Source organism: Mchenga conophoros, linkage group LG12 (genome assembly GCF_057382185.1).
Source record: "Mchenga conophoros isolate Kocher_MC1m ecotype Shallow Benthic linkage group LG12, M_conophoros_male_GT1.1, whole genome shotgun sequence".
Lineage (NCBI taxonomy): Eukaryota > Metazoa > Chordata > Actinopteri > Cichliformes > Cichlidae > Mchenga > Mchenga conophoros.
The window spans coordinates 1738955-1764299 of NC_140537.1; the positions used below are offsets into that span (position 1 = coordinate 1738955).

General features: G+C 44.0%; 1 protein-coding gene across 1 annotated transcript in view; it reads right to left on the reverse strand.

The window, feature by feature from the left end:
* Window positions 1–25345, reverse strand: part of abca2 (ATP-binding cassette, sub-family A (ABC1), member 2) — a 114530-nt gene that overhangs the window by 68631 nt on the left and 20554 nt on the right. Inside the window, exons 3-7 of the mRNA XM_085293258.1 lie at window positions 23518–23629; window positions 22894–23057; window positions 22010–22131; window positions 20418–20531; window positions 15272–15490 (exon numbers count right to left, since the gene is read on the reverse strand). Coding sequence (XP_085149384.1) covers window positions 15272–15490; window positions 20418–20531; window positions 22010–22131; window positions 22894–23057; window positions 23518–23629 — 731 coding nt within the window. The remainder of the gene's footprint in view (window positions 1–15271; window positions 15491–20417; window positions 20532–22009; window positions 22132–22893; window positions 23058–23517; window positions 23630–25345) is intronic.

A 25345-nucleotide genomic window follows, 5' to 3' on the forward strand; every position in this document is an offset into this window, starting at 1 on the left:
CCCCCTGCTGATGTAGATGAATAACTGAATTCATGAATTTAATCCTCCCTGTGCTGTCACTATACCTGAACTGAAAACATTTTGAAAGTTTCACATCAGTTGGTGGTTCGGCAGGAGGTGAAAGGGTGGCGATGCAGATTTTATGCAGTTGGGTTGATGCCATGTGATCTAACCAGAAATGCTGTTATGTGACCAATCAATGTTTGGATTATGAGTGTGGAGCCAGAGATGCCGAAGAACTAGAGGTGCAAGAGGTGCTTCAAACAGATGACCTGTCCAACATCTTTACCAGAAAGAGTGACAGAGTCTTACAGAGCTGTCTGCAGCTTCTCTCCTTCCCTTATCCCTCCAAAATCCCCTTAAAGACTATGTCTACTCCCAAATCACCAAAAATCATGAAAAAATGATTTAAGCATAAAGAAATCACAAAGAAAGAACAATACAGTATCCACGACTGCACCAAAGAGTAAAACAGTCAAATCTGGATTAATATTTGGTCTCCCGTTGAATCCCTGTTAGTACATAAATTAACAATTGATCAATAAACTGATTTAGTCTGCCTCACAGAAACCTGGTTTCAACATAATGTTAATTTAGATGAATGAATGTCCCTCAGTCATAGTAATCATCAGAATCCTCGAAGTACAGGCCAAAAGAGGGTTTGGCATCAATCGTCCACTCAAGCTTATTAACCAAAGACCCAGACAGACTTTTAATTCATTGGAAAGCCTGATGGTTAGTCTTGTCCACCCCAGCTGTAAAACTCAGAAAGCAGTCTTATTTATTATCATCTATTGTCCACCTGGGCCTTACACTGAGTTTCTGTCTGATTTCTGGGACTTTTTATCTGACTTAGTGCTCAGCTCAGATAAAATAATTATTGTGGGTGATTTTAACATCCATTCACTAGCTGGGCCCACATCCTCATTTTAGGATTGGCAGCGTTTTAGTAGGTAAAGGTGATGCTTGGACATTAATTGAGCTGCGGTTTGGGGAAGGCCTCGAAGGGGACTGGCGACGGCTCCCGGGCCTGGCAGATCCCGTGCTATAAATAGGAGTGAAGAAGTTAAAGAATTAAGAACAAGGAGGGAGGAAGGGTGGGTCACGTAAACGAGAATGAACAGCTTGCAGAACTGAGGGAACCTATATGGTAAATGGCCTGTATTTTAGGGGTGGGTTTTTATAATCGATTCATCGATTAAGATCAATTCTGGCTTGGATAACGTAAAATCGATTCATTAAAATCCTGAGTCGATTTTTTTAATATAAATTTATTTTGCCTGAAATGCCAGAATCTCTGGTGACATCTCACAAAATTTCAAGAACCACCAAACAGTTAAGACAGTAAATGAGAGCAGGAACACGGATTCTGCACATAGACTTAAACACACAGCGCGACCCGCGGATCAGAATCAGTTAGATGTCGCCTTTCTCACGGTCGGGGCTGAAAGCCGACAGCTCGCTGATCCGGGTCCGCGCTTTGTGTTCACGCCCTTTTTGCGCCGATTCTAAAGCTGTTAGTTTTATCTCTCTCCAAACAATATTGACCGAACCAGCAGCAAAAGAAGATCCAAACGCTTCACATAAACATCGTCATGAATTCACTCTGACTTTCACTGTTTTGCTTCCACCACGATGCACAGCTCTCTCTCTCTCTCTCTCCCTCCCTCCCTCTCTCTCTCTCTCTCTCTCTCTCTCTCTCCCCCCCTCCCTCTCTCCCTCCCTCCCTCTCTCTCTCTCTCTCTCTCTCTCTCTCTCTGTACTTCAAGAACAGTTTCCCTTTCTTCATTATTCGCTTGCTTGTTACGCACAAGTCTACTGCTGTTTACAGCGCTGTCAGCCGCTGTTTTTTTCTCTTTTACATACTTCCAAAAAGAAAACCTCATTTCTGCTGTTCAATACTGAACAAATTTAAACTTTTTAAAATTATTCAAAATGCAAAACGCTTAACCGTGTCTCTAATAAAACCGCTGTAACTTCAGAGGTAATGTTCATATGTTGATTAATGGTTTTCTTTCGTTTTTGATCTACTGCAGAATATTTTTATAAAATCCCAGAACAGGAAAGTCACCTTCATGTTTTTCTGTGTTTTATCTTCAGCTACTTTGACACAAAGGCCTCTGCTGTGACGCTCACACCTGTGATAAAGTCTCGAAACTGTCAGCTTCCTTTTTATTGATACAAAAATATGTAAATGTACAGATCTGAATTATAATATTTCTGACTGTCAAAATTTCCCAGATTTAAATCGAATCGTGGATCGAATCGATTCGGGACCTTGTGAATCGGAATTGAATCGATTCTAGAAATCAGTGACGATACCCAGTCCTACTGTATTTATATAGCGCTTTTCTAGTCCCTAAGGACCTCAAAGCGCTTTACACATTCAGTCATCCACCCATTCACACACACATTCATACACTGTTGAACTCTTGAGCCACGATCGCCCCCTATATATAGATGACATCCGGAAGGAGCGTGTTTGGAGGCGTGGTCCCACTCCTGAAATTCCAATACATAATCTCCAATTCACTAGCTGGACCCACGTCCTCATTTTCGGATTGACAGCATTTTAGTAGGTAAAGGTGGGGAGAGAGAAGGAGAAGAGGACAAAGACGATCGCATGGAGAGCGAACGTCGCTCCGTGGTGTGGAGAGGATGAGCTCAGACAATTCGGAAGGAATGGCAGGAGAAGAGATCAAAGGAAGTTGCAAACAACGGAAATCTTAATGGATGAATGAGGGGAACCCTCGATCGGGTAGCGACGTGGCTCAACTTTGAGCTGAAGCTCTGACAGAGAAGAATGCTGGATTTGAGATTTGAGGTAGGGCTCGGCGCCTCAAAAAGCTTGTCTTTGAGTAGAAGATGGAGAGGGGGTGCTTAGCTGGTTAATTACTTCAGATAAGGTAGCAATAACGCCTCAGCTGATTTCTGAATTAACAGAAGTGACAGCACCAGCTTGGGGAGAGTTGATGAATTGAAAGACTGATTAGAGGAAAATAATCTCTGCTATAATAACGTCAAAATCGTCCGAGAGCAGAGTGCGAGTCCACTGGACTTCATGGGAGATGATAAGTCGTTCAGACGCAGTCAGAACCGTGAGTCGACTTAGAGAGCGGTCTCAAATGATTGTGTCGAGGGTGGATGCCTGATGATGCTGGTGAAAGCACATGAGAAGTGAAGGCACGCTATGAAGAATTATGCGCATGACGCAGTTTGGATGTCTTAGAAGGAGCGATAGAGGACAGAACCTGCCATCTCGGTGCCACAAAGGTTCACCTTTGTTTTGCAAAGGCAGGAAAGATGGCAGCGAAACTGGTATCTCGGTGCCGGAGGCATGCTGTTGCATTTGCGAATGAGGGATAAAGAGAGAACCTGTCATCTTAGTGCCAGAGGGGTTTTACTGCTGCTTTGGAATAACGGATGCTGAGAAACTAGCAACGTGGTCGAAGAAGATTGCTGCTGCGATTACGAATGATGGATATAGAAGGAACCACCTAGAAGGATTCTCTGCTGCTTTAGCCCTGATGGATGGACAGGAACTGGCAACTCAGGGGTAAGAAGCTTGTCACTGCGGTTTGCACATGGCAGATATAGCAAGACCCTGACACCACTGTGCTAGAAGGGTTTGCTGCTGCTTGCAATGATAGAAGTGGAGAAACTGGCAGTTCGGTAGTAGGGACGCTAGATGCTGCATGCAAATGGGGGATGAAGGAAAACCTGGCATCCCGGTGCCTTTTTATTTATTTGTCTATGCAGACAACTGCCAACTGCCGAAGCTGCTGCTGCTTTCAGGAATGAGGGATCAAGGAACCTGGCCGGTGCCGACGTTTGCTACGGAGTTTAGCCAAGGATGGAAGAGGCTGGGAACCTGGCAACTCAGTGCCGAAGTATGCTGCATTTGCTATGGAGGGAAGGAGTACTGGCAACTCTGTGCCCTTTTATTTTTTTCCTTAACTATGCAAACTGGCAACCCGATGGTCGAAAAGCTTGCTGCTGCTTTTGCGAATGAAGGAGAAAGGTACCTGGCAACCTGGTGCCGTCTGACGCGCTGACGGTCGAGATGGTGATTGTAAAACTACGTTACTCCTGAGAGATGAGCTGTGTTTAAAGGTATTTGCCGAGAATGGACCCTGTTTGCACGTAAACGAGAATGAACAGTTTGCAGAACTGGGGGGAACCTATATAGATGACAACCGGAAGGAGCACGTTTGGAGGCGTGGTCCCGCTCCTGAAATTCCGATACATAATCTCCAATGTAATGACAGCTTCAACATGGCATTTAATATGTTCTTAGATTCTATTGGCTTCTCTGAAAATGTAAAAGAACCCACCCACCACTTTAATCACAATAGAGATCTTGTTCTGACATAGAAACTGAATATTTAACAACATTCCCTAATGTCCTTTTTTTCTCTGATCACTTCTTAATAAATTTACAATAAGAGATTACACAACATTGAGAACAGATATTCTCACAGTAGACGTCTTTCTGAAAGTGCTGTAACTAACTAAAGGGTATAATTCTCCACTGTTATCATCTTGTACCAATGCAGTGCTACTGCAGGCAGGAATGATTTCCTGTGTTGTTAAATCTGCATTTGGGTAATCCCAGCCTCTTACTGAGCGTGCTCCTGCGACTGGCCAGCACGTCATTGAGTAGGTGGGAGGTATTTTCCAGCATTGTCCTTATCTTGGACAACATTTGCCTCTCCCACGCCACCTTAAGGCAGTCCAGCTCCATCCCCACAACATTACTGGCCTTGCGGACCAGTTTGAGTCCGTTGGCATCTGCGACCCTCAACCTGAAGCTCCATCATGCAACCTCACGAAGGATAGCATGGCCACAATAGACTCATAGAAAATCCTGAGCATTTTCCAACAGATGTTTAAAAGACCTCAGCTGCCTAAGAAAATAAAGACGACGCTTGCCCTTCCTGTAGAGTGCATTGGTGTTTATTATCTATGTGTACTCCAAAAATGTATAGATGCTTCCCCTTGGCAGTATCATTAGAAGGCATAGCACACATTTCACTGCTGTGCAGATGATACCCAAATTTATCTATCCACAAAGTCAATTAACACACACCAATTAGTTAATCTAGAAGACATAAAGACCAGGATGACCTCTAATTTTCTCAAATTTACACGAAACTGAAGTTACTATAAATCTTAGAAATATAATATCTAACCAGATTCTTCCTCTGGATGGCATTACCTTGGCCTCCAGTAACGCTGTGAGGAACCTTGGAGTCATTTTGACCAGGACATGTCCTTCAACGCACATATTAAACAAATATGTAAGACTGCGTTCTTCCATTTGTGCAACATCTCTAAAGTTAGAAATATCCTGTCTCAGAGTGACACTGAAAAACTAGTTCATGCATTTATTACTTCCAGGCTGGACTACTGTAATTCATTATTATCAGGATGTCCTAAAAACTCCCTGAAAAGCCTTCAGCTGATCCAAAATGCTGCAGCAAGAGTCCTGACAGGGACTAGAAAGAGAGAGCAGATTTCTCCTGTTTTGGCTTCCTGTTAAATCCAGAATTCAAAATCCTGCTCCTCACATACAAGGTCTTAAACAATCAGGCCCCATCTTATCTTAATGACCTTGTAGTACCATATCACCCTATTAGAGCACTTCGCTCTCGCTCTGCAGGCCTACTTGTTGTTCCTAGAGTATTTAAAAGTAGAATGGGAGGCAGAGCCTTCAGTTTTCAGGCCCCTCTTCTGTGGAACCAGCTTCCAGTTTGGATTCAGGAGACAGACACTATCTCTACTTTCAAGATTAGGCTTCAAACTGAGTTTTTCCTTTTCAGTCACCTTTTTCACTCACTATGTGTTAACAGACATTTGTTACCCAAATAACAAGCCGTGGGTGACTAAGGACATCAAAGCCCTCCTCAACAACAAGAAGAGGGCTTTCAGAGGGGGCAACAAAGAGGAGGTGAGGAAGATCCAGGTGTTACTAAAGGACAAGATCAGAGAGGCTAAGGACAATTACAGGAGGAAGCTGGAGTGGAAACTCCAGCAGAACAGCATGAGAGAGGTGTGGAGGGGCATGAAGACCATCACTGGATTCAGGCCAACCAACAGCAGGGGAGCTGAGGGAGGTGAGAATAGAGCCAATGAGTTGAATCTGTTTTTCAATAGATTCGACACCACAGTGTCTGCTCCCACCCCCACAACCTCACCTGCAGTCAGCCTGGAACCCAGAGCCACACCACTGTGCCAGCCTCTCTCTTCACATGTTGCCTCCTGTGAGAGTCCTGACACCCCTCCCCCACCCATCACCTTCACTCAATACCAGGTAGAGATGCAAATGAGGAGACTTCACTCAGGCAAGTCTGCTGGACCAGACGGAGTGAGTCCCCTTGTCCTCAAGACCTGTGCCCCCCAGCTGTGTGGAGTCTTTCATAAACTGTTTATGCTGAGTCTGAGTCTGCAGAGGGTCCCGGTGATGTGGAAGACATCATGCCTCGTCCCTGTACCAAAGACGCCTCGTCCCAGTGGCCCCCAGGATTACAGGCCCGTGGCACTGACCTCCCACATCATGAAGACCCTGGAAAGGCTCATCCTGGACCAGCTGCGACCCATAGTAAGACCACATCTGGATCCCCTTCAGTTCGCTTATCAGCCTCGTCTCGGAACAGAGGACGCCATCATCTACCTGCTCAATCGTGTCTACACCCATCTGGACCAGCCGGCGAGCACTGTGAGGGTCATGTTTTTTGACTTTTCCAGTGCTTTCAACACCATCAGGCCGACCCTCCTGGGTGATAAGTTAGCAGCGATGCAGGTGGATGCTTCTCTGGTGTCCTGGATTGTTGATTACCTGACAGGAAGACCACAATATGTACGTCTCCCACAGTGTGTGTCTGACAAGGTGATTAGCAACACAGGGGCACCACAGGGGACTGTCCTCTCCCCCTTCCTCTTCACCCTCTACACCACAGACTTCAGCCACTGCACAGAGACCTCCATCTTCAGAAGTTTTCTGATGACTCTGCGGTGGTTGGATGCATCAGCAGGGATGATGAGACAGAGTACCGGGCTGTGGTCGACTCCTTTGTCACGTGGTGTGAGCAGAATCATCTGCAGCTCAACGTGGCAAAGACCAAGGAACTGATCGTGGACTTCAGGAAGACCAGGAAACACTTGACCCCTGTTTCAATCCAGGGGGTCAGTGTTGACATTGTGGAGGACTATAAATACCTTGGAGTACACATTGACAATAAACTGGACTGGGCTAAAAACACCACAGCACTTTACAGGAAGGGCCAGAGTCGTCTCTATTTTTTGAGGCGACTGAGGTCCTTCAACATCTGCCAGAAAATGCTGAGGATTTTCTATGAGTCTGTGGTGGCCAGTGCGATCCTCTATGCTGTTGCATGCTGGGGGAGCAGGCTGAGGGTCGCAGATGCCAACAGACTTAATAAACTGATCCGTAAGGCCAGCAATGTTGTGGGGATGGAGCTGGACTCCCTCAAGGTGGTGTCGGAGAGGCGGATGCTGTCCAAGATAAAGACAATGTTGGATAACACCTCCCACCCACTCCATGACATGCTGGTCAGTCACAGGAGCTCGTTCAGTGAGAGACTGAGATTACCGAAAAGCACCACTGAACGACACAGGAAATCATTCCTGCCTGTGGCCATCTCCCTGTACAACGCATCCACCTAACACACTGTTTGCTGCTACAGCTACACATGTTTCTTTTCCAACTATTTATTTATGAGTGACTTATGTATGTATGTATGTATATATATGTATATATTGTACTATTCTTAGTTAGCGTATTGTCTGTCTTGTCTTAATGTTGGTTTAAAATGGAGCACTGTAACAAAAAATAATTTCCCCCAGGGATCAATAAAGTATTCTGATTCTGATTCTGATTCAGATTCAGACCTCTCTGCAGGAGTCCTGACTTAAGCTGAAGATTGTTGATGCTTCCACAGATCACTCTAGAGCAGTCCTGGCCCGAGGAGACCATGGAAAAGAACATCCAGTCCTATATCTTGGCCGGAACCCACATGACACAATGTATTCCACTGTGAAGAACGAAGCCTTGGCCATTAAGTGGGCACTGGAGAAACTCCAATATTATTTGTGTAGATAGGAATTTGATCTGGAAACTGACCACCAAGCAGCCACTTGGATCAATTCGAACAGAATTACAACAGCTGCCTGTTACAATGGTAACTCTCACGTCAGCCTTTTAGGTTCACCATCAGCAAGTGTAATATAGTGGCAGATTACCTGTTACCAAGATTACCAATCTTGACATAATGAGGCCAGGAAGGGGACGACTTTGACTGTAGACATGGATGTGGGCTTGCACACAGGCATCCAGATATTCCACACACATGTGGATGGATGTCTCAAGGCCAAAGAGTCAAACAAAAGGGAAGGGTGACCACTGACTTCACTATTTAGCAGCACAGGTGCAGTCAGCATATATTCTCGATTACCTCTCACTAAAAGCATTGTGCGCAGTCTCCCCGCTGTCTTCAATGCCGGATGGGTAAGATAAGGCATGGACCTCCTGGTATTAACCAGTGGGTTTGCGAACACTTGGGGTCACGTGAGCTGCATTATTCTGGGTTAATTTTTTTCCTTATAACGAGCCTGTTTAAGTTGCCTGTTGCTCATATGGATAACGAGAGATCTTCTGGTGACAATGATAACAATCTGTCAAATGATTAATGAACTCACCTCAACCATAGAGAGAAGATGAAGAAACTACACTGAACCAGGTCCAGAAGCTTTTAGTAGTTAAACAGAGAAACTGACCAACTGAAACAACAGTTGGAAGAAGAAGCAGCCCAAAATGTTGGCAATAATAACCAATCTGATTGTTCCTTCAAAAAGTAGCACAAGCAGATAACAAAAATGACTCAACAACGATCATTACAGCAGGTTTATATTAGGGCTGAACGATTATGGAAAATAATCTAATTGCGATTTTTTGCCCCAATATTGCGATTGCGATGCGATATGCGATTATTTTTTAAGGTCTTTGTCTTCTGTATTATTAAACAAAGACAAGCAATACATCATATAGTATGGCCAATACTATATTACATTAATTTTAAACTGTTCTTTCCTGGAAGACAGACCTCTGTTATGATGACATGAGGTGATGCATGAATTGATGACTGACATTTTTATTTAACTTCTTCAATCACAACAGTATATTTGAACATACACAATAGTTTATTTTTAGCTTACAAACATCTGAGCATAAAGTGCTGACAAGGAACCCTGGTGTAAACATTAAAATGAAAGTCAGTACAATGTGCAGATTGCAGAAATATACATAAACAAAATCAGTGGCTTTACCACACTCAGTTTTTCAACATCTGTGAACTACTAGACAGTCATTCAATTAAAAAATAATATTAAATAAATAAAACTAATAAATAAAAAATACACACATCTTACTGATCTCTGCAGTCAGTAACATTACACATAAAGTGCAAACATAATAGCAATTGTATAAACACACACACAAACACGCCTTTAAAATTTAAAGGCGTGAAATTGGACGGTCTAGTTCTGATTAGCGTCACCGCTGTCTCGGTGGAGTTTAATAAACTCGGCCGTCTGCTTCTTGCTATCTAAAATATAACCAGACACTGGTGTAAATTCTCGACTGTCTCATACTTCTGTTTAATAAGTTTTCTGTTTGACGTTTAGTCAGCTGTGTGAAAACCAAGGAGGAACCCACCCGGGGGATTAATAAAGTTTTATTTTATCTAATCGAATAACTTTAATCTCAGCCAAACAGATTTACTCACGAACAAACAAAACACTGAAAAAAGCCCAACAATAACATTTTTAGGTTGTCTAAGTGACTTATATATTACGTTTAACCCGAGCAGCGAAACTCCGCGGTGATCTGAAAATGATGTGCCAGGAGTTGTGCCGTTCTCGGCCGCATCAGTAACCCTCGAGCTCCCGGCTAGCTGTCGAGCTGGTGGGTAGCAGACGCCTCTGAAAACGTCGAAGCACTTTTGCAAATATGGGATATCTTGATAAACCGAGCAGATATTTGATGTTTACACAACTACTTTCTCGCCTGAAAATATGTTAAAAGTTTATTTTGTGACCCAGAAAGATTAGTATGAGTAATTTTAAAACTTAGTAGCGGCCGCCATTGCTGGAAACTGGAGTTTGGCTGGGCCGCGCTATGAATTCTGGGATATGGTAGGCCACGAAGGACACACCCGACCCATCCTTCAAATTCGGGGAAAAGGAGGACGCATTTGTCGGCTACATTCGGAGGAGTCTACGAATTTGGACAGCCTTCGGCGCGTCGCTGTGACGTAATCGGTCTACAAATGCGGCCTCAGGAGGATGCAGCCCATGAATTTGGACATGTCCAGAGTATAATCGCAGCCTTTGCGGTTAGAAAATTGCACTTGATCATGTCGCGATATTATCGCAAATGCGATATATCGTTCAGCCCTAGTTTATATTCAACCAAAGACAAATGTAAAGTCTTCGTGCTTCTACAAATTAAGGAATGATTCAACACTAACTTTGACTTCAATGCATGTTTATTTAAATTTTTGAACATCGTCATTGTTTAATAGCTTTTAGTTGCTTTTTCTTTCCTTTGACTAGATGGTAAATTTGTTAATATTTCTAGCTGATTAGGAGACTTATTGCATTTCAAATGCATGTCCAAAGGCTGCTAGACAATTATGAAGCGTAGACTATAATAGACATGCTTACCATCTGACAGCACTGTGGGTGTCTCGGGGCAGAGAACCACACAGTACTGTTACAACTGTCTTTCGCAAGGCCGACTTTCAGAAACTCTTTGTGTAAGTAACAAAGTCTGTTCTGTAGTCGTGTGCCTCTTTGACTCACATTCAGGCATCAACTGGTCTTTCTGCAAACTGGACCCACACAACCTCACGCTGACCTCAATGACAGAGCTGCTAGTCCACATTCACACTCCTGGACAGTGAAAAAAACTTGTAGCAGCAGCTTGGGTCTTCATGGTTCCCAGAGAATTACAAACTAAAGAAAAGGATCCAGACAAAAATCAAATCAAACCGTACAGATGGAAGAGTCCACACCCACGCTTAGTATGACTAACAAAAAACTTATATCTGCCAGTTAAACGTGCCGTTCAGATCACAGTCTAAATACAAGTAGTACTACCAATCCACAATAGCAAGTTATAGAGATTTAATCATCCAAAATGTAAATATTTAAATAAGGTTTAATTCTCCCTAGCCTCAGGATAAAGCAAAATTAATTAAAGCATCCTCCATTTGATTGAAATAATTCCAATTTGCATAAACTGAGACTGAAGCCCAAAATACTTGTCACACATGATAAAATAGAAATTAATTAACAGACATCTATTATTTTATACGTATGGCATTTAAATATGGCATTGAGCTTAGTACCTTAATATTGAATATATATAAATATATAATTTGTATTAAAAAAAATACACTTTCAGCAGGTTTTTATTCAGATTACATGAAATCACAGGTACCAGAATAAAACCTTAAAACACATCAATTAAAAGGAGGAGGCAGAGGCCAGCCCAAGATACATGAGCAAAGGTGCTAGTTATGGGGGTCACACATGCACACTTATATGTGGAACCAGTTATATACGATCGGAGACTTTAATTATCTTCAGACGTTACATCCATTTAAGAGCTCTGCACTGCTCCTCCCAGGTTCTAGCCAAATCCCCCTTTGGGTGATCACAGTACTGGTTTCTAAAATCTTTAGACGTAGTGAGTGCAGAATGTGGTTTAGGTTGTCTCCAGTTCCTGCCATACAGTTACTTCCTTTGCTTTTGGGTACTTGATTGGCTGACTCTATCATTATCCTAATGATAAAATGACTAAAATCAAAATGTTGGACTTCCTGTTATGTTACTATTTTTCCCCATAGCGGACATGTTTAGGTCCTCACAAAGGTCAAACATTTCCCTGACTAATATTAAACCGGCCGGATACAATGAGGTGCTTGCACTTTTAGGTGCAATGGAGAATACTCACTATTGCATGTCTTGCTGATCTATATCGTGTTGAAGCACCAACTAAAATTTCACCTACATGGGATGATGATTACCCAATTGCCAGTATTGGTAGCCGGGAATCGGTCCGCCTGACTCACATTGCACCCGACCCCTTCGGTGCCTCCTGCAGGTGGTGGGTCTGCAGGAAGATGGGCCTATGTCCCTTTTTCGGGCACAGCCCACCAGACGCTTGCCCTCGGGCACCCTCTCCGGGCCTGGCTCCAGGGCTGTGCCCCGGTAACCCTATTCCGGGCAGGGTGAACTGTTCCCTCGATGGTCTTTTCATAGGGGTCTTCTGAATTACTCTTTGTCTGGTCCCTCATCCATGGGAGACCCTACCAGGGGGCAAAAGCCCCCAGACAACATAGCTCCTGGGATCCCTGGGACACACAAACCCCTCCACCACGATAAGGTAGCGATTCGCGGAGGGGGAGCGGGAGATCGACAGACGGATTGGTGCAGCGGCTGCAGTGACAGCACCGGTCCGTCGTGGTGAAGAGGGAGCTGAGTGTAAAAGCAAAGCTCTCAATTTACCAGTCGATCTACGTCCCTACCCTCACCTATGGTCACGAGCTGTGGGTAGTGACCGAAAGAATGAGATCGCGGATACAAGCGGCAGAAATGAGCTTCCTCCGAAGGGTGGCTGGCCCCTCCCTATTTGATGTCTTCAGTTTGCATCTACAATGTAGGAAGGGTAGTAAAAATAAAGAAAAAGCATTAAATGAGTAGGTGTGTCCAAACTTTTTACCTGTAGTGTATAACCTAGAAGATACAGATCAAATTACAAAGTACTGTTAGTTATAGTAGGGCTGTCTTGGTCGACACGCCTCTACAATGTTCCATGGAGATCAGGGGTGGTAGCTCTGGATCGGCAGACCTGGTGGTGGTTGTGGTTTCCATCTTCAAAGAAGGGGATCGAACGGTGTGTTCCCACTACTGGGGAATCACACTCCTCAGCCTCCCTGGGAAAGTCTATGCCAGGGTGCTGGAAAGGAGAGTCTGTCCGTTAGTCCAACCTCGGATACAGGAGGAACAATGCGGTTTTCGTCCTGGTCGTGGAACACTGGACCAGCTCTTTACCCTCTCAAGGATACTTGAGGGTGCATGGGAGTTTGCCCAACCAGTCTACGTGTGTTTCATGGACTTGGAGAAGGCATTCGACCGTGTCCCTCAGACTGTCCTGTTGGAGGTGCTCTGAGAATATGGGGTGTCTGGCCCATTGCTACGGGCCATTCGATCCTTATACAACCGTTGCGAGAGCTTGGTCCAACATAAGTCGGACAATAAGTCGGACTCGTTCCTAGTGGGTGATGGGCTCCGCCAGGGCTGCCCTTTGTCACCGATTCTGTTCATAATTTTTGTGGACAGAATTTCTAGGTGCAGCCAAGTGGTGGAAGGCTTCACTTGATTGGTCTCAGAATCTCATCTCTGCTTTTCACGGATGATGTGGTTCTGTTGGCTTCATTGAGTGATGGCCTCCAGCTCGCAGTGGAATGGTTTGCAGCCGAGTGTGAAGCAGTGGGAATCAGATGAGGCACGCATCCAGTTCAGCCATCCGGGAGGGGCTCAGAGTAGAGCCGCTGCTCCTCCACATCGAAAGGAGCCAGCTGAGGTGGTTCGGGCATCTGACAAGGACGCCCCCTGGGCGCCTCCTGAGCGAGGTGTTCCACCGGGAGGAGGGCCCGGGGCAGACCCAGGACACGCTGGAGAGATTATATCTCTCGGCTGGCCTGGGAACGCCTTGGTGTTCCCCCAGATAAGCTGGAGGAGGTGGCTGGGGAGAGGGAGGTCTGGGCTTCTCTGCTTGGGCTGCTGCCCCTGCGACCCTGCCTCGGATAAGCGGAAGAAAATGGACAGATGGATGGATGGATGGATGGGATGATGATTATAATCTACTGCATATTTTCTGTTGCCACTAGGTGGCGCCACAATAGTGACCAATATTAGACGTCTGACAGTTTGGACTCAAGCATGCCCAGTTTTTGACAGACTTGACAATTGAGAAACCAGTTTCTGTCACCACTATGTGGTGCTGTGACTATTGTTAAAAGCTAACATAGTACTGGGTTCAGGGATGGACCCATATGACAGGTTTGGTCCAGATGGATGATGTATGTGAAACTGAGCAAATATAGTTCAAAAAGTTCAAAAAAAGCATCCTGTAGTCTCAGTACGTGAAACCTGTAAAATATGAACATTTTCTCTGTTACTGAAGCATGTGCACACACGGTCATGACTTTAGAACGTTGATTCATTCCATAAAATAATAATAATCCACGGAGCAGACACAATAACGCCTCTGCACTTTGTGCTGAAGACCTAAAACTGAATGAAGCAGACAGAATAGGGGTTTCGCACTAAATGGATCAGATACAATAGGATACAATAGGGCTCTTGCAATTTCAGTGCTCGGGCACCAACTATTAGACTACCACAGGTAGGGATGGGAGTCGAGAGCAAATTCTTGTAGGAAACCGGTCCCTAGAAGTCCAGTTCCTTGGAATTGTTAGTCTGCCTTATCAATGATTCCCCTTATCAGTTCGTGCACTCCTTCTACAATCAGCTAATATCAGTTCGTGTGTCAGACGAGGAAAACAGAGGCGCAGTCTACAGAGTGCATATAGAAATATAGTTTTATTGCACCAAAGGACGACAGCATGATGGTAAAGTGGAAAACTGCATCCAGGACATAAACAACCGCATTATGTTGCTAACACAACTTTGGTTCTTTGCAAGCTTCTGCACAGACAGCATGCTAATGCTAAGCTAGCCAAGAGCCCAGAGTGAAAGCTAAGTGAATGCCGACCCCAGCAGCCAGACCCTGAACTTCAACAGGTAACAAGCTGATGAGCAGTTAGGCTGCAAACTCCCGTTCTACCTGTTCATGTTTCTAAAGCAGAAAGACTCTCATGCAATTAATTTGCATCAATGTAATTTCTTTATTACTGCTTAGCAATCATTGTACTCTGAAAACGGAGCCAATGAGAATCAATAAGGAATCAAATCGATAAGTGATATCGATAATGGATTCGGAAGCGCTAAATTCCTATCAATTCCTATCCCTAAACTCCAGGGCTGGAGGTCTCAAAACAGTAAGTAGAGTAGGTCTTGGAAATGAAAAACATGCATATAGTTAACAATATTATTTCTCAATGATAACTGTAACTATACCAATGTTTAAAAATGGCCTGATGGACAATGTCCTCCATGTTACCTTTTCGGTGACACTCTGCGTGTTGATCTGCTTTCTCAGCTCCAGGCTCAGCTGCCTGAAGCGTGCTGACTTTTGCTCCGCCCCTTCGCTACACACAGAATTGCGATACGCCTGGATCACGGGTCGCTGCTTCTCAGGTACCAGCAGAATCTTGCTCAGCTCAGAGGACCTGTCCCCACAGGTGAGGTCCTCAAGTGTGGATGCAGTTAAGAGGCTGTCCTGTGAACAACAGAAACACTTTACATGACCAAAGGTCCTGATACGTTAGTCAGTAAAGTCTTCATAAGGACTTTCAGGCTGTGTGTGACACACACACACACACACACACACACACACACACACACACACACACACACACACACACACACACACAGAAGGCAAGTATTAATATTTATATATGTATTGAAAATATGGATCTGTTTATTGTTAGTATATATGGGCCAAATGTTGATGACCCCTCCTTTTTTCATACCTTCTTCTCTTCACTTTCACCTTCACTCTGACAGCAAGAGTCAGAGGAACTGACAGTCTACACTCAAACAACACACATGTGATTTTGGTCTTTGCGATGTGGCGTTCACATCCCTCTCAGAGGCAAGAAAAAGGTCACACACTGGACTTGGTGCTTTCCCGCGGGCTGGATGTGTGCATCACGGAAATATCTGAGTTGTGCATCTCTGATCGTCTTCCTGTGTTGTTCACTCTAACGCTGCGCTGCTCGGTAGATAAGCCGTGCGCCCCAGCGCACAAAAAGCGAGCGCTTAATGCTCTAACAGCGCCGCTTTTTCTGCTGCCTTTAGGGACTCTGGAATAATGAACTCCACCTGTAAAAGTGTTGAGGACCTTTCGGACATTCTTCATTCTACCTGCACCGATATTTTGGACTCGATTGCTCCGTTTAGGACTGTGTGCACTAAGCAATTATCAGAGCCGTGGTTGAATGAACATACGCGCTCCCTTAGACGTGACTATAGACGTGCCGAAAGATGGAAAAAGGACAGATTGCACGTTTCTCTATAGATTTTCTCGTCTTTCTGCTCACCAAGAAGCTGTAAAAACTGCAAAGACACAGTTTGTCTCAAACTTGGTGTCAGTAAACAGTCACAGGCCTCAGGTACTTTCTAATGTCCTTAATCGTTTTCTTAGTTCACGTGATAATGCTGGAGTCATTTCTTCACCAAGTATTTGTGATGATTTTTTAGCATTTTTTAACAACAAGGTTCTATCCATCAGGGCTGTTGTCTCGTCGTCTGCTGCCTCAGATCCGAGTCTTTCTCCTGTGTGCTCAGCTGTCTTTGATCCCGTCTCCCTTAATGACTTGACTGCGGTAGTTAGTAACCTAAGATCATCACACTGCCCCTCTGACTGTCTCCCCCCAAGCTTGCTTAAAAGCACTTTTAATACTGTCGGGCCTTTTATCCTGAGATTAATTAATACGTCCCTTGCTACAGGCTGTGTCCCATCATGCTTTAAGAGATTTAAAGGGATCTGCCCTAAAGTGGTTTCGGTTCCACTTGTCAGGAAGGTCTTTTTATGTCAATATGGGCCCCCATAAATCCAAAATAGCCCCTCTTAAATACGGTGTACCTCAAGGCTCTATTTTGGGCCCTGCCCTGTTCGCCCTCTATTTGTTGCCATTGGGCTCCATCTTCTCACGGTACAGCATTTCATTTCATTAAATTTCTAAAGCTAAATGAAAATAAAACTGAAGTTGTCATTTTTGATAGCTCTCTGGGCCCCTTTTCCTCCTACTGTAAAACACATGTAAAAAACCTCGGCGTCTACCTTGATGGTTCTTTTAAATTGAATAAGCAGGTGACTGCAGCAGTTCAGTCCTGCTTCTTTCAGTTAAGACAGCTGGCCAAGGTAAAGCCAGACCTCCCGGCTAACGTCTTTCAATGTGTTATTCACATTTTCCTTACTTGCAGGTTGGACTATTGCAATTCATTGTATTTTGGTCTAGACCAGGCCTCCATCCATCGTCTTCAGATCCAGCTGCTCGCCTGCTAACTGGTACCAAACGGAGAGAGCATATAACTCCAGTTTTAGCTTCTCTACACTGGCTTCCTGTCTCCTACAGGATCCAATTTAAACTTTCACTTGTTTGTTTTTACGTGTCTGAGCTCCTCTCTGTTTATGCTCCAGGAAAAACCATCATGTCTAGCTCAAGATTAATGCGTTCCATGCCACGGACTAGTCTCAATCTCGTGGTGATGGAGCCTTCTCTGTGGCAGGTCCCAGACTTTGGAATAGTCTCCCCATAAATATTAGATCTGCACAAACACTTGACCAAATTTAAATCACTAGTAAAGACACATTTGTATGCCCTGGCTTTTAACACACTATGACCCAAGCATTCTGGTCTTATTTTAATATTCTTAGTTATTGTTTTAATTATTTTATTGTCCTATCATTGTATGATATTGTTATTATTGTTTTACATTGTCTCTTTTAATGGCATTTTATATTATTAAGCACTTTGTGCAGCATTGTTTGTCTGGAAATGTGCTATACAAATAAATTTGACCTTGACCTCTCTCAGGGTCATCCAGTACACCACTCACACTTTTACTTTACTACTTTTTAGTCAGCAGCTCCATGATGAGGCTATTATAGGCACTCAGATTTATCCTGAAACTATCAGTGATCATGCACCGGTCTCTCTCTCAGAATAGAAAACTATTCTGAAGAAGTACAAAAATCTCCTCCTAGATCACATAAGTTTGCAGAGAATATCTGCCTCCTCAAAATACCAACTGGATGATGTTTATCTGGACCACTGAGCAATTCCATTAGTACACGTGGTCGGCTAAGGTTCTGTCTCCCTGTCGCCTTGCCGGTGGATGAAGGTGGTCTCTGGGACTGTCTGTGGTGGCTTCCTGGGGCCTGGAGAGCTGCAGCTGCTGTTTTAGGGTGTCTGTGTGTCCGCCTTGGTTGGTGGGGGACTGGGGTAGATGCTAATACAGCTGATAAATTTGGGGGAACAGAAGAATCATAAGCTGGAGAAGTGATATGAGATGGTAGCAATTGGTTTGTCCCGAGCCAATTCAAATACACTTTTTTGCTTACATGTGACCACTACTCATGCTAGGGAATTCATCTAAGTCGGAGTTTTCTCCAGGACACAGGTCAGACTGACTACTTTTTCGTTTGTACAGTCTGATACCTTCTCCAAGTCCACAAAATACGTCGTCTGGTTGGATAGACCCCCATGCACCCTCAAATATCCCCGCGAGGGTAAAGAGCTGGTCCGGTGTTCCACGACCGGACGAAAACCGCATTGTTCCTCCTGTATCTGAAGTTTGACAAACTGATGGATTATCCTTTCAAGAACTTTGGGAGGCTGAGGTGCTATAGTGGGAGAACACCCTCCAGTCTCCCTGTTTAATGATAGGAACCACCACCCTGGTTTGCCAATCTAGAGGTACTGCCTCTGGATTACCAAGTAATATTGTAGAGGCGTGTCAACCCGCACAGCCCTTCAACACCCAGAGCCTTCAGGAACTCAGGATACTCCTCATCGACCCCAGGGGCTCTGCCTCCAAGTTGTTGTTTAACTGCCGCAGTCTGCTTCCTCTATGAAGGACGTGCCAGAGGGATTAGGGAGGTCCTCAAAGTTTTCCTTCCACAGTGTGACAATATGTTAAAAGCACCAAACACAGTGTTGATAAAGCACTGCTTCCCCCTCCTGAGATACCTGACAATTTGCCAAAATTGCCTTGAGGCAGTCTGAAAGTCTCGTCAAACTCCTCCCACCCCCGAGCTTTTTCTTCAGCCACTGCCAGAGCCACGTTCCACTTGGCCTGCCGGTACCTCCTGGCTGCCTCCAGCCCCACAGGTTAACCAAGCCCGATAGGACTCTTTCTTCAGCCTGGTGGCTCCTTTCACCTCCAGTGTCTACCATCTAGCTCGGGAGTTACCATAATGACAGGCACCAGATACCTTGCAGCTGCAGCTCAGTGCAGCAGCCTCAGCAATGGAGGTGCTGAATATGGTCCATTCGGACTCAGTGTCCCCTGTCTCTCTCAGAACGCTGTTGTTGCTGTTCCGGAGGTGCAAGTTGAAGATCTTGTGGACCGAGGCCTCTGCTTGGTGTTTCCAGAGCACCGTCACTATACGTTCAGTTGCGCCAGGTCTGTCAAGCATCCTTCAGAGAACTTCTGGAGACTGCACAGAGACCTGCCATCTTTAGAAGTTTTCTGATGACTCTGGGATGGCTGGATGCATCACTGAGGTTGATAAGATGGAGTCCCGGGCTGTGGTTGACTCCTTTGTCACGTGGTGCGAGTAGAAAGACTAAAGAATTGACTGTGGACTTTAGGAAGACCAGGAAACCTTGAACCCTGTTACAATCCAGGGAGTTGATGTGGAGATTGTGGAGGACTATAAATACATTGGAGTGCACATAGATAATAAACTGGACGGGGTTTAGAACACCACTGCACTTTACAGGACGGGCCGGAGTCGTGTCTATTTTCTGAGGCAGCTGAAGTGTTTAAAACATCATCTTTGTGACCATCTTTGCCATCCTCTATGCTGTTACATGCTGGGGCAGCAGCTCTGTAGCTAACCACCATGTAACACATTTTTTTGTATACTTTATTAATCCCCTGTAGGGAAATTATTCTCTGCATTTAACCCATTCACTCAGTGAAGCAGCTAGCCCAGCTAGCCCAACCTCAGTAACCCTACTGACTAAACAGCCACTGCTGTTTAGTCTTAATTCATGTTGGAAGTGATAGCAGAGCTGTACGACTAAATTTTTCGAAAATCAGAACATGGTATTTTATTTCATCTTAATTTTTTGGGGGAAACGTCCCTCATACCACTAGAGGGAGCTCACGTACCACCAGTGGTATGCGTACCACAGTTTGAGAATGACTGCTCCAGAACATACGGCCTCAGACCTGATGATGCGATTACAAAATTGATCATTGAGCTGCAGCCTAGGATGTCCTGGGGCCATGTGCACGTATGGACACCGTAATGATGGAAGATGGTGTTCGTTATGGACAAACTGTTTGCACAGAAGTCAGATAATACAACACCGCTTGGGTGCAGATAAGGCAGACCATTCCTCCCAGTTACACCCCTCCAGGTCTCACTGTCGTTGCCCACATGAGCCTTGAAGTCTTGAAGCACTTACTTCTAACTGAAGGACTCTGTCTCTAGGTTTTTGTGTGGTGCCCTTGGCCTGTTGAATCCAGCTGTGGGCTCCTCCGCCATCTCCGAAATGTGTACCGACGATAAGGCTGTAAACCTACAGATCACACACAAAACTGTCAGCGAGTCACTGCGGAGTTTCTGGATCACTGTTCTAGTGCTTTCTATTCAGCCACACCGGAGGGTTTTTGAGTATGAAAGGCCCGTTAAACGTCAAGCCAAATTTAAGTACGGACTTTGACTAAGCCACTCAAAAACCTTTTGTTTTTTAACCACTCAGCCGTGGAGTTGTTGGTGTGTTTCCAATCACTCTCGTGCTGCAGAGCCTTTGTGTGCTTGAACGTCAGGAAACAAACTGATGGCCAGAATTGTGTGACTTGATTTTGGCATTGGAAAACAAACTGGTATAGAAGGATAAGATACAACTTAAAAAGCAAACGTTAATAATACAAAAATGTTGTTTTTAAAATACATTTATACATTTATTTATTTTTACTTTTGTGCAAAACAGTTTCTTTTTATGCTCCGTGGAACTCCTCTGGCATGTTTGGGAGGGACTGAGAGGAGGGGCTTCACAGCCAAGTCTTCACAGGTGTAATTTGCACAGATCGTGGACACGACCAGCGATCCATCTTTACTGAACAACTTTGTAATGGACGTTTGATCTCGGGATATTTCTTTGCTCTTTCCAGCTTCAATCCAGCACTTGAAGCTGGGTTGGCTTAAAGACATTTGCTCTAAACTAGCTTATTAATTGCACACACATTTGCAGGAGTATTGTGTGAGCTAACTGGATTCCCTGCAGTGCAGATCCTTCTTAAGAGTTAGAGACCAGTGTATTACTGGAATCCAGTTCCCCTCTGTAGCCACATGCTAATGCCTGACTGAAGGAAGCTGTCCATCCTCTGACTCCCTCTCAGGACACTAACAGAGTTCTTTAAAGTACTAAAGCTAACAATGCAACAATGTACTCATGAACACACCAGCACAACATACTGTCTGAATAGTAGTTGAAATAACTGAGAAGGTGTTTCAGGTGATATGGATGAGTTATCTGGTGGATACAGAAACTGCAGTTTCTCATCAAAGCAGAACACAATGATTACAACAAACATTAAGCAACAGCTGTTCATGCGTTTACTGCACCAATGCCATCCAACCCTTCACTTAATTCAGGATTATATTGTATGATTATTCAAAAGCATCACAAAAACTTTTTGATGAATTTTGAGCATCACCTATCATTTAGTTTACAACTTTATATTTGGATTTATCCTTTTCATTTCTTTAAACTTCAAAAAGTCTTGAAGATTCATGTTTACCTTCCCAGACTTTTACCTACTGTAATTATTTTGTAACTGCCTTCTGGGCATTATGAAGGTTTTGTCCTTTGCACGTTGGCTGCTTTTTAAATTGATTTTGTAATGGGATGGGAAAAATGACCATAGCACCTCGGAAAAAACAAACCCAAAAGAGTCGCGTGACATATTATAAAATAACAGCAATTTTCCTGAGCTGAGATGAATTGAATAAACCAAACAGAGTGAAGACTTTCTGTTAGTAATGGTAAATCACCTCTGCGAGGCTCACTGGAGTGTTGAGCAGAAGGTTGGCTATGGAGTCAGACAAGGAAAGGTTCTTGATCAGGAACTGTTGGAAAACGGATTCATTCTTCAACACGCTGGCCAGAGTGAAGCCTGCACCCAAAACACATGAAATCATGTCAACGCTTTCATGTCATTCAGTAAAACAAGAGTTTTGAAAGTAACATGTATATATGTGTGATGTATGATCGAGACGTTCTACTACTGCACTCAGAGGAAACGAGTTTCTTCTTCTCGAGCGCCATCATTCTGCTCATGGCTCTCCTGCTACATAAGATTAGATTCCCAACTGTGCGTATGTTGGTTTGAAATTTCACTGTGGAGCTAAACTGAGTTCATCTTCATTTTGAGGGTCATCACTGGAAGAAGAAAACACACTGCGGCTTGTCCCAATGCAGGATCTTGCACCGACTCGCTAACACTTTGTCCTTGAAATTCAAAACACAAGAACTGTTCCAAAATGGTGAAGCACAGACTTCCACAAAGCAACAGTCAAACTGGATTTAGTACAGCTGGAAGTCACTGTGACGCTGCTATTGATCAACTATGTTGCTGCCATCCCATGATCAATATCTCAGTCTTTCCTTTTATTTATATTTTTGGTCTCAGTGGAATTACCATCCCCACCCTAAATGACCATAGCCCCTCCACCCTTATTTATTTATATCATATAACTGCTTGTGTACAGCCCCACAATGTGTCTGTTTCAATGTTTCTATATAGTTTACTCACATATATGTATACATATATTCCTTGTTGTATATTGTTTTCTTTACTTTGCACCTTTGCGGTCCAGCTATCCAATTTCGCTGTACAAGAATCCGCACAATGACAACAACAGCTCTAAAGTCACACCTTGGCTGTTGTTAAAGTTGTGGTCATGTGGTAATGGGGTGGAGCTGAGGCTCTCCAGGTGCTGCTGCAGGGTCTCCAGCTCTTGACCTAAACCAGGTCTATCAGATGTGAAGAGCTGATTCTGTTCAACCACTTCACTTATCCGCTCCAGCAGCTGGGTCACACTGAAACAGATTCAGACATGAAACATTCTCACACCTCAAAAGAAGAAGAACACAGTCTCTCTACAGGCTGCAGCTAATGACGGGTTCTGTAATATGTTGACTTTTTAGTGCCTGCACATAAAAACAGTGTTGTACATGTTGCCTCAGCAGAAAATATGCTACGTTTATGATCTTTCAAATCTAAAATAACTATTAACATAAATAAAAATTTATAATGTTGTAACATTCTAGCAACATTGATCACAAAAGTGAGCGTTCAATTCAAGCCTCTTCAGCTGCAGCAAGGCCTAGTTTCAGTGCTGGGAAACGTGAGGGGCTTGGGGGGGTCAGAGGCCTTTGCACTGGAACCATCATATGTAGAAGAACTGACCTTAGAGTGCGCTCGAGAAGCAGTGAACGTATTTCTCACAAGTCAGCCAAAACACAAATGAACAAGAGACTGCGGAAGAGCCCTACTCACGTGGAGTTCTTATATTGCAGGAAACCAAATTCATCTCTCTGTCCATCTGGGCAGAGCGACTGCATGATGGGAATGATGCCAGCCGAGGTGAGTGGCGCAGCGCTGTAAAAGGCTGGACATGAGGGGGGGAAATGGGACAGGTGCCACAGAAGGAGAAAAAGACACAGCCACAGACAGAGTGAGAGGGAGGAGGGAAACAGAGGAAGTAAATATGAAGGGTTGGTAAAGGAAATCAGACACCAAACAGGACAATGAGTATGAAAAAGGAGAAGGAGAGATTGTGTTAGAGTCAGAAAGGAGGAAAGCTGTCAGGCAGCACAGCAGTTAATGGCCAAAGAGGCTCCCACATGTCAATGCTGAATATGAAGCCTTTCATCATGTTGTCATGGTCTGTGATATTTTCCCACTTCTGTCCATAAATGCTAGCTGGACCATCTCACAGCCGGTGATAAAAGAAAATTTGGTTCCTGCTAATTGCTCCAGGTTTCCATGGTTACTCTGCTCCTGAAGCTTGCCTGTGGGTGTGGATTCATCCTACCCACAGAAACACTTCCCACTGTCCTCCTGCTCACTCTCATATCTGTATTGTCCAGCTATGCCATTCTTACACTTTCTCTTTCTTACCACATGTTTATAACCACTCTGCATGTCTTTTATCCTGTTCTCACCCCAACCGGTCGCGGTCGGCCGCCCCTCCCTGAGCCTGGTTCTGTCTGAGGTTTCTTCCTGTTAAAAGGGAGTTTTTCCTCTTTTTTCCTTCCCCAAAATGTGCTAGCTCATAGGGGTGGGGATTCTTCTGGTTGTTGGGGTTTCTCTCTATTATCGGAAGGTCTTTACCTGGAAATATAAAGCACCTTGAGGTGACTGTTGTTGCAATTTGGTGCTATATAAATAACAGTGAATTATATTGAATTGAACTTCTCTCTTTAACGGTTGCCTTCGGCTGTCGTAGTCTCTGGATTGCATACTCTTACACCTGCTGCCCTCATAAAGAAAGGTGTCTATTGCCAGCTTCTAGCCTTCGTTGTTTTACCCTGGTGTCACTGCAGGTCTAAAGCTGAATGTTTCATTTGTATTGTATTTAAAAGTTTACGTTTAGGGAAATCCCCTGAAACACTATGCTTTATAGCCACAAAAAGTCAAAAAGAAAAATGTAAACTAAGTCACTTCACAGAATATCATGGTGGGTTGAAGACAAACCCACAGTGAAATATGGTTTCATTTGTAACAAACTGAGTCTGACCAAGAACAAGCATCGTTCAATGTCTTGCTCCACCCCTTTATCCTTTTCCTTGTGTGTGCCCAAATACACTCTGCAGCATTAAAATAAACTACCGGACTGATTATAGTAAAAACTATCATCATCATATTATGATTGTTTTGGCTAAAAATAGTTTTTCCAGAATAGTTTTATTAACCTGACCCACTAAACATCGGACGTAAGATAGATAAACAAACACGATTTATTCTGTGTTACTCAAATTATTCACAACTTGTGGGGTTTTTGTTTTGTTTGTTATTTTAAGTTTTCCAGTTTTTCCTTAACTGGTTTATTTATTTTAATTATTCAACTTATTTGTTTGTAATTAGGTTAAAACGACCATTTATTTTAAAAATGTGAAATATTAAAAACATTGAAATCCATCCGAAAAGGTTGATTCTGTTCATCTGGACGTCTTCAGAGGGAGAAATGTTTCATCATCATCCAGGTGACTTCTTCAGGCTCAGCTGACTGCAGGTTTCTCATAAACAGTACATTTGCTTACTGTTTCAGGACAGTGCCCTCTACCTGTGGAAACATGGGACTACAGAGCCTATACAGGTGGAA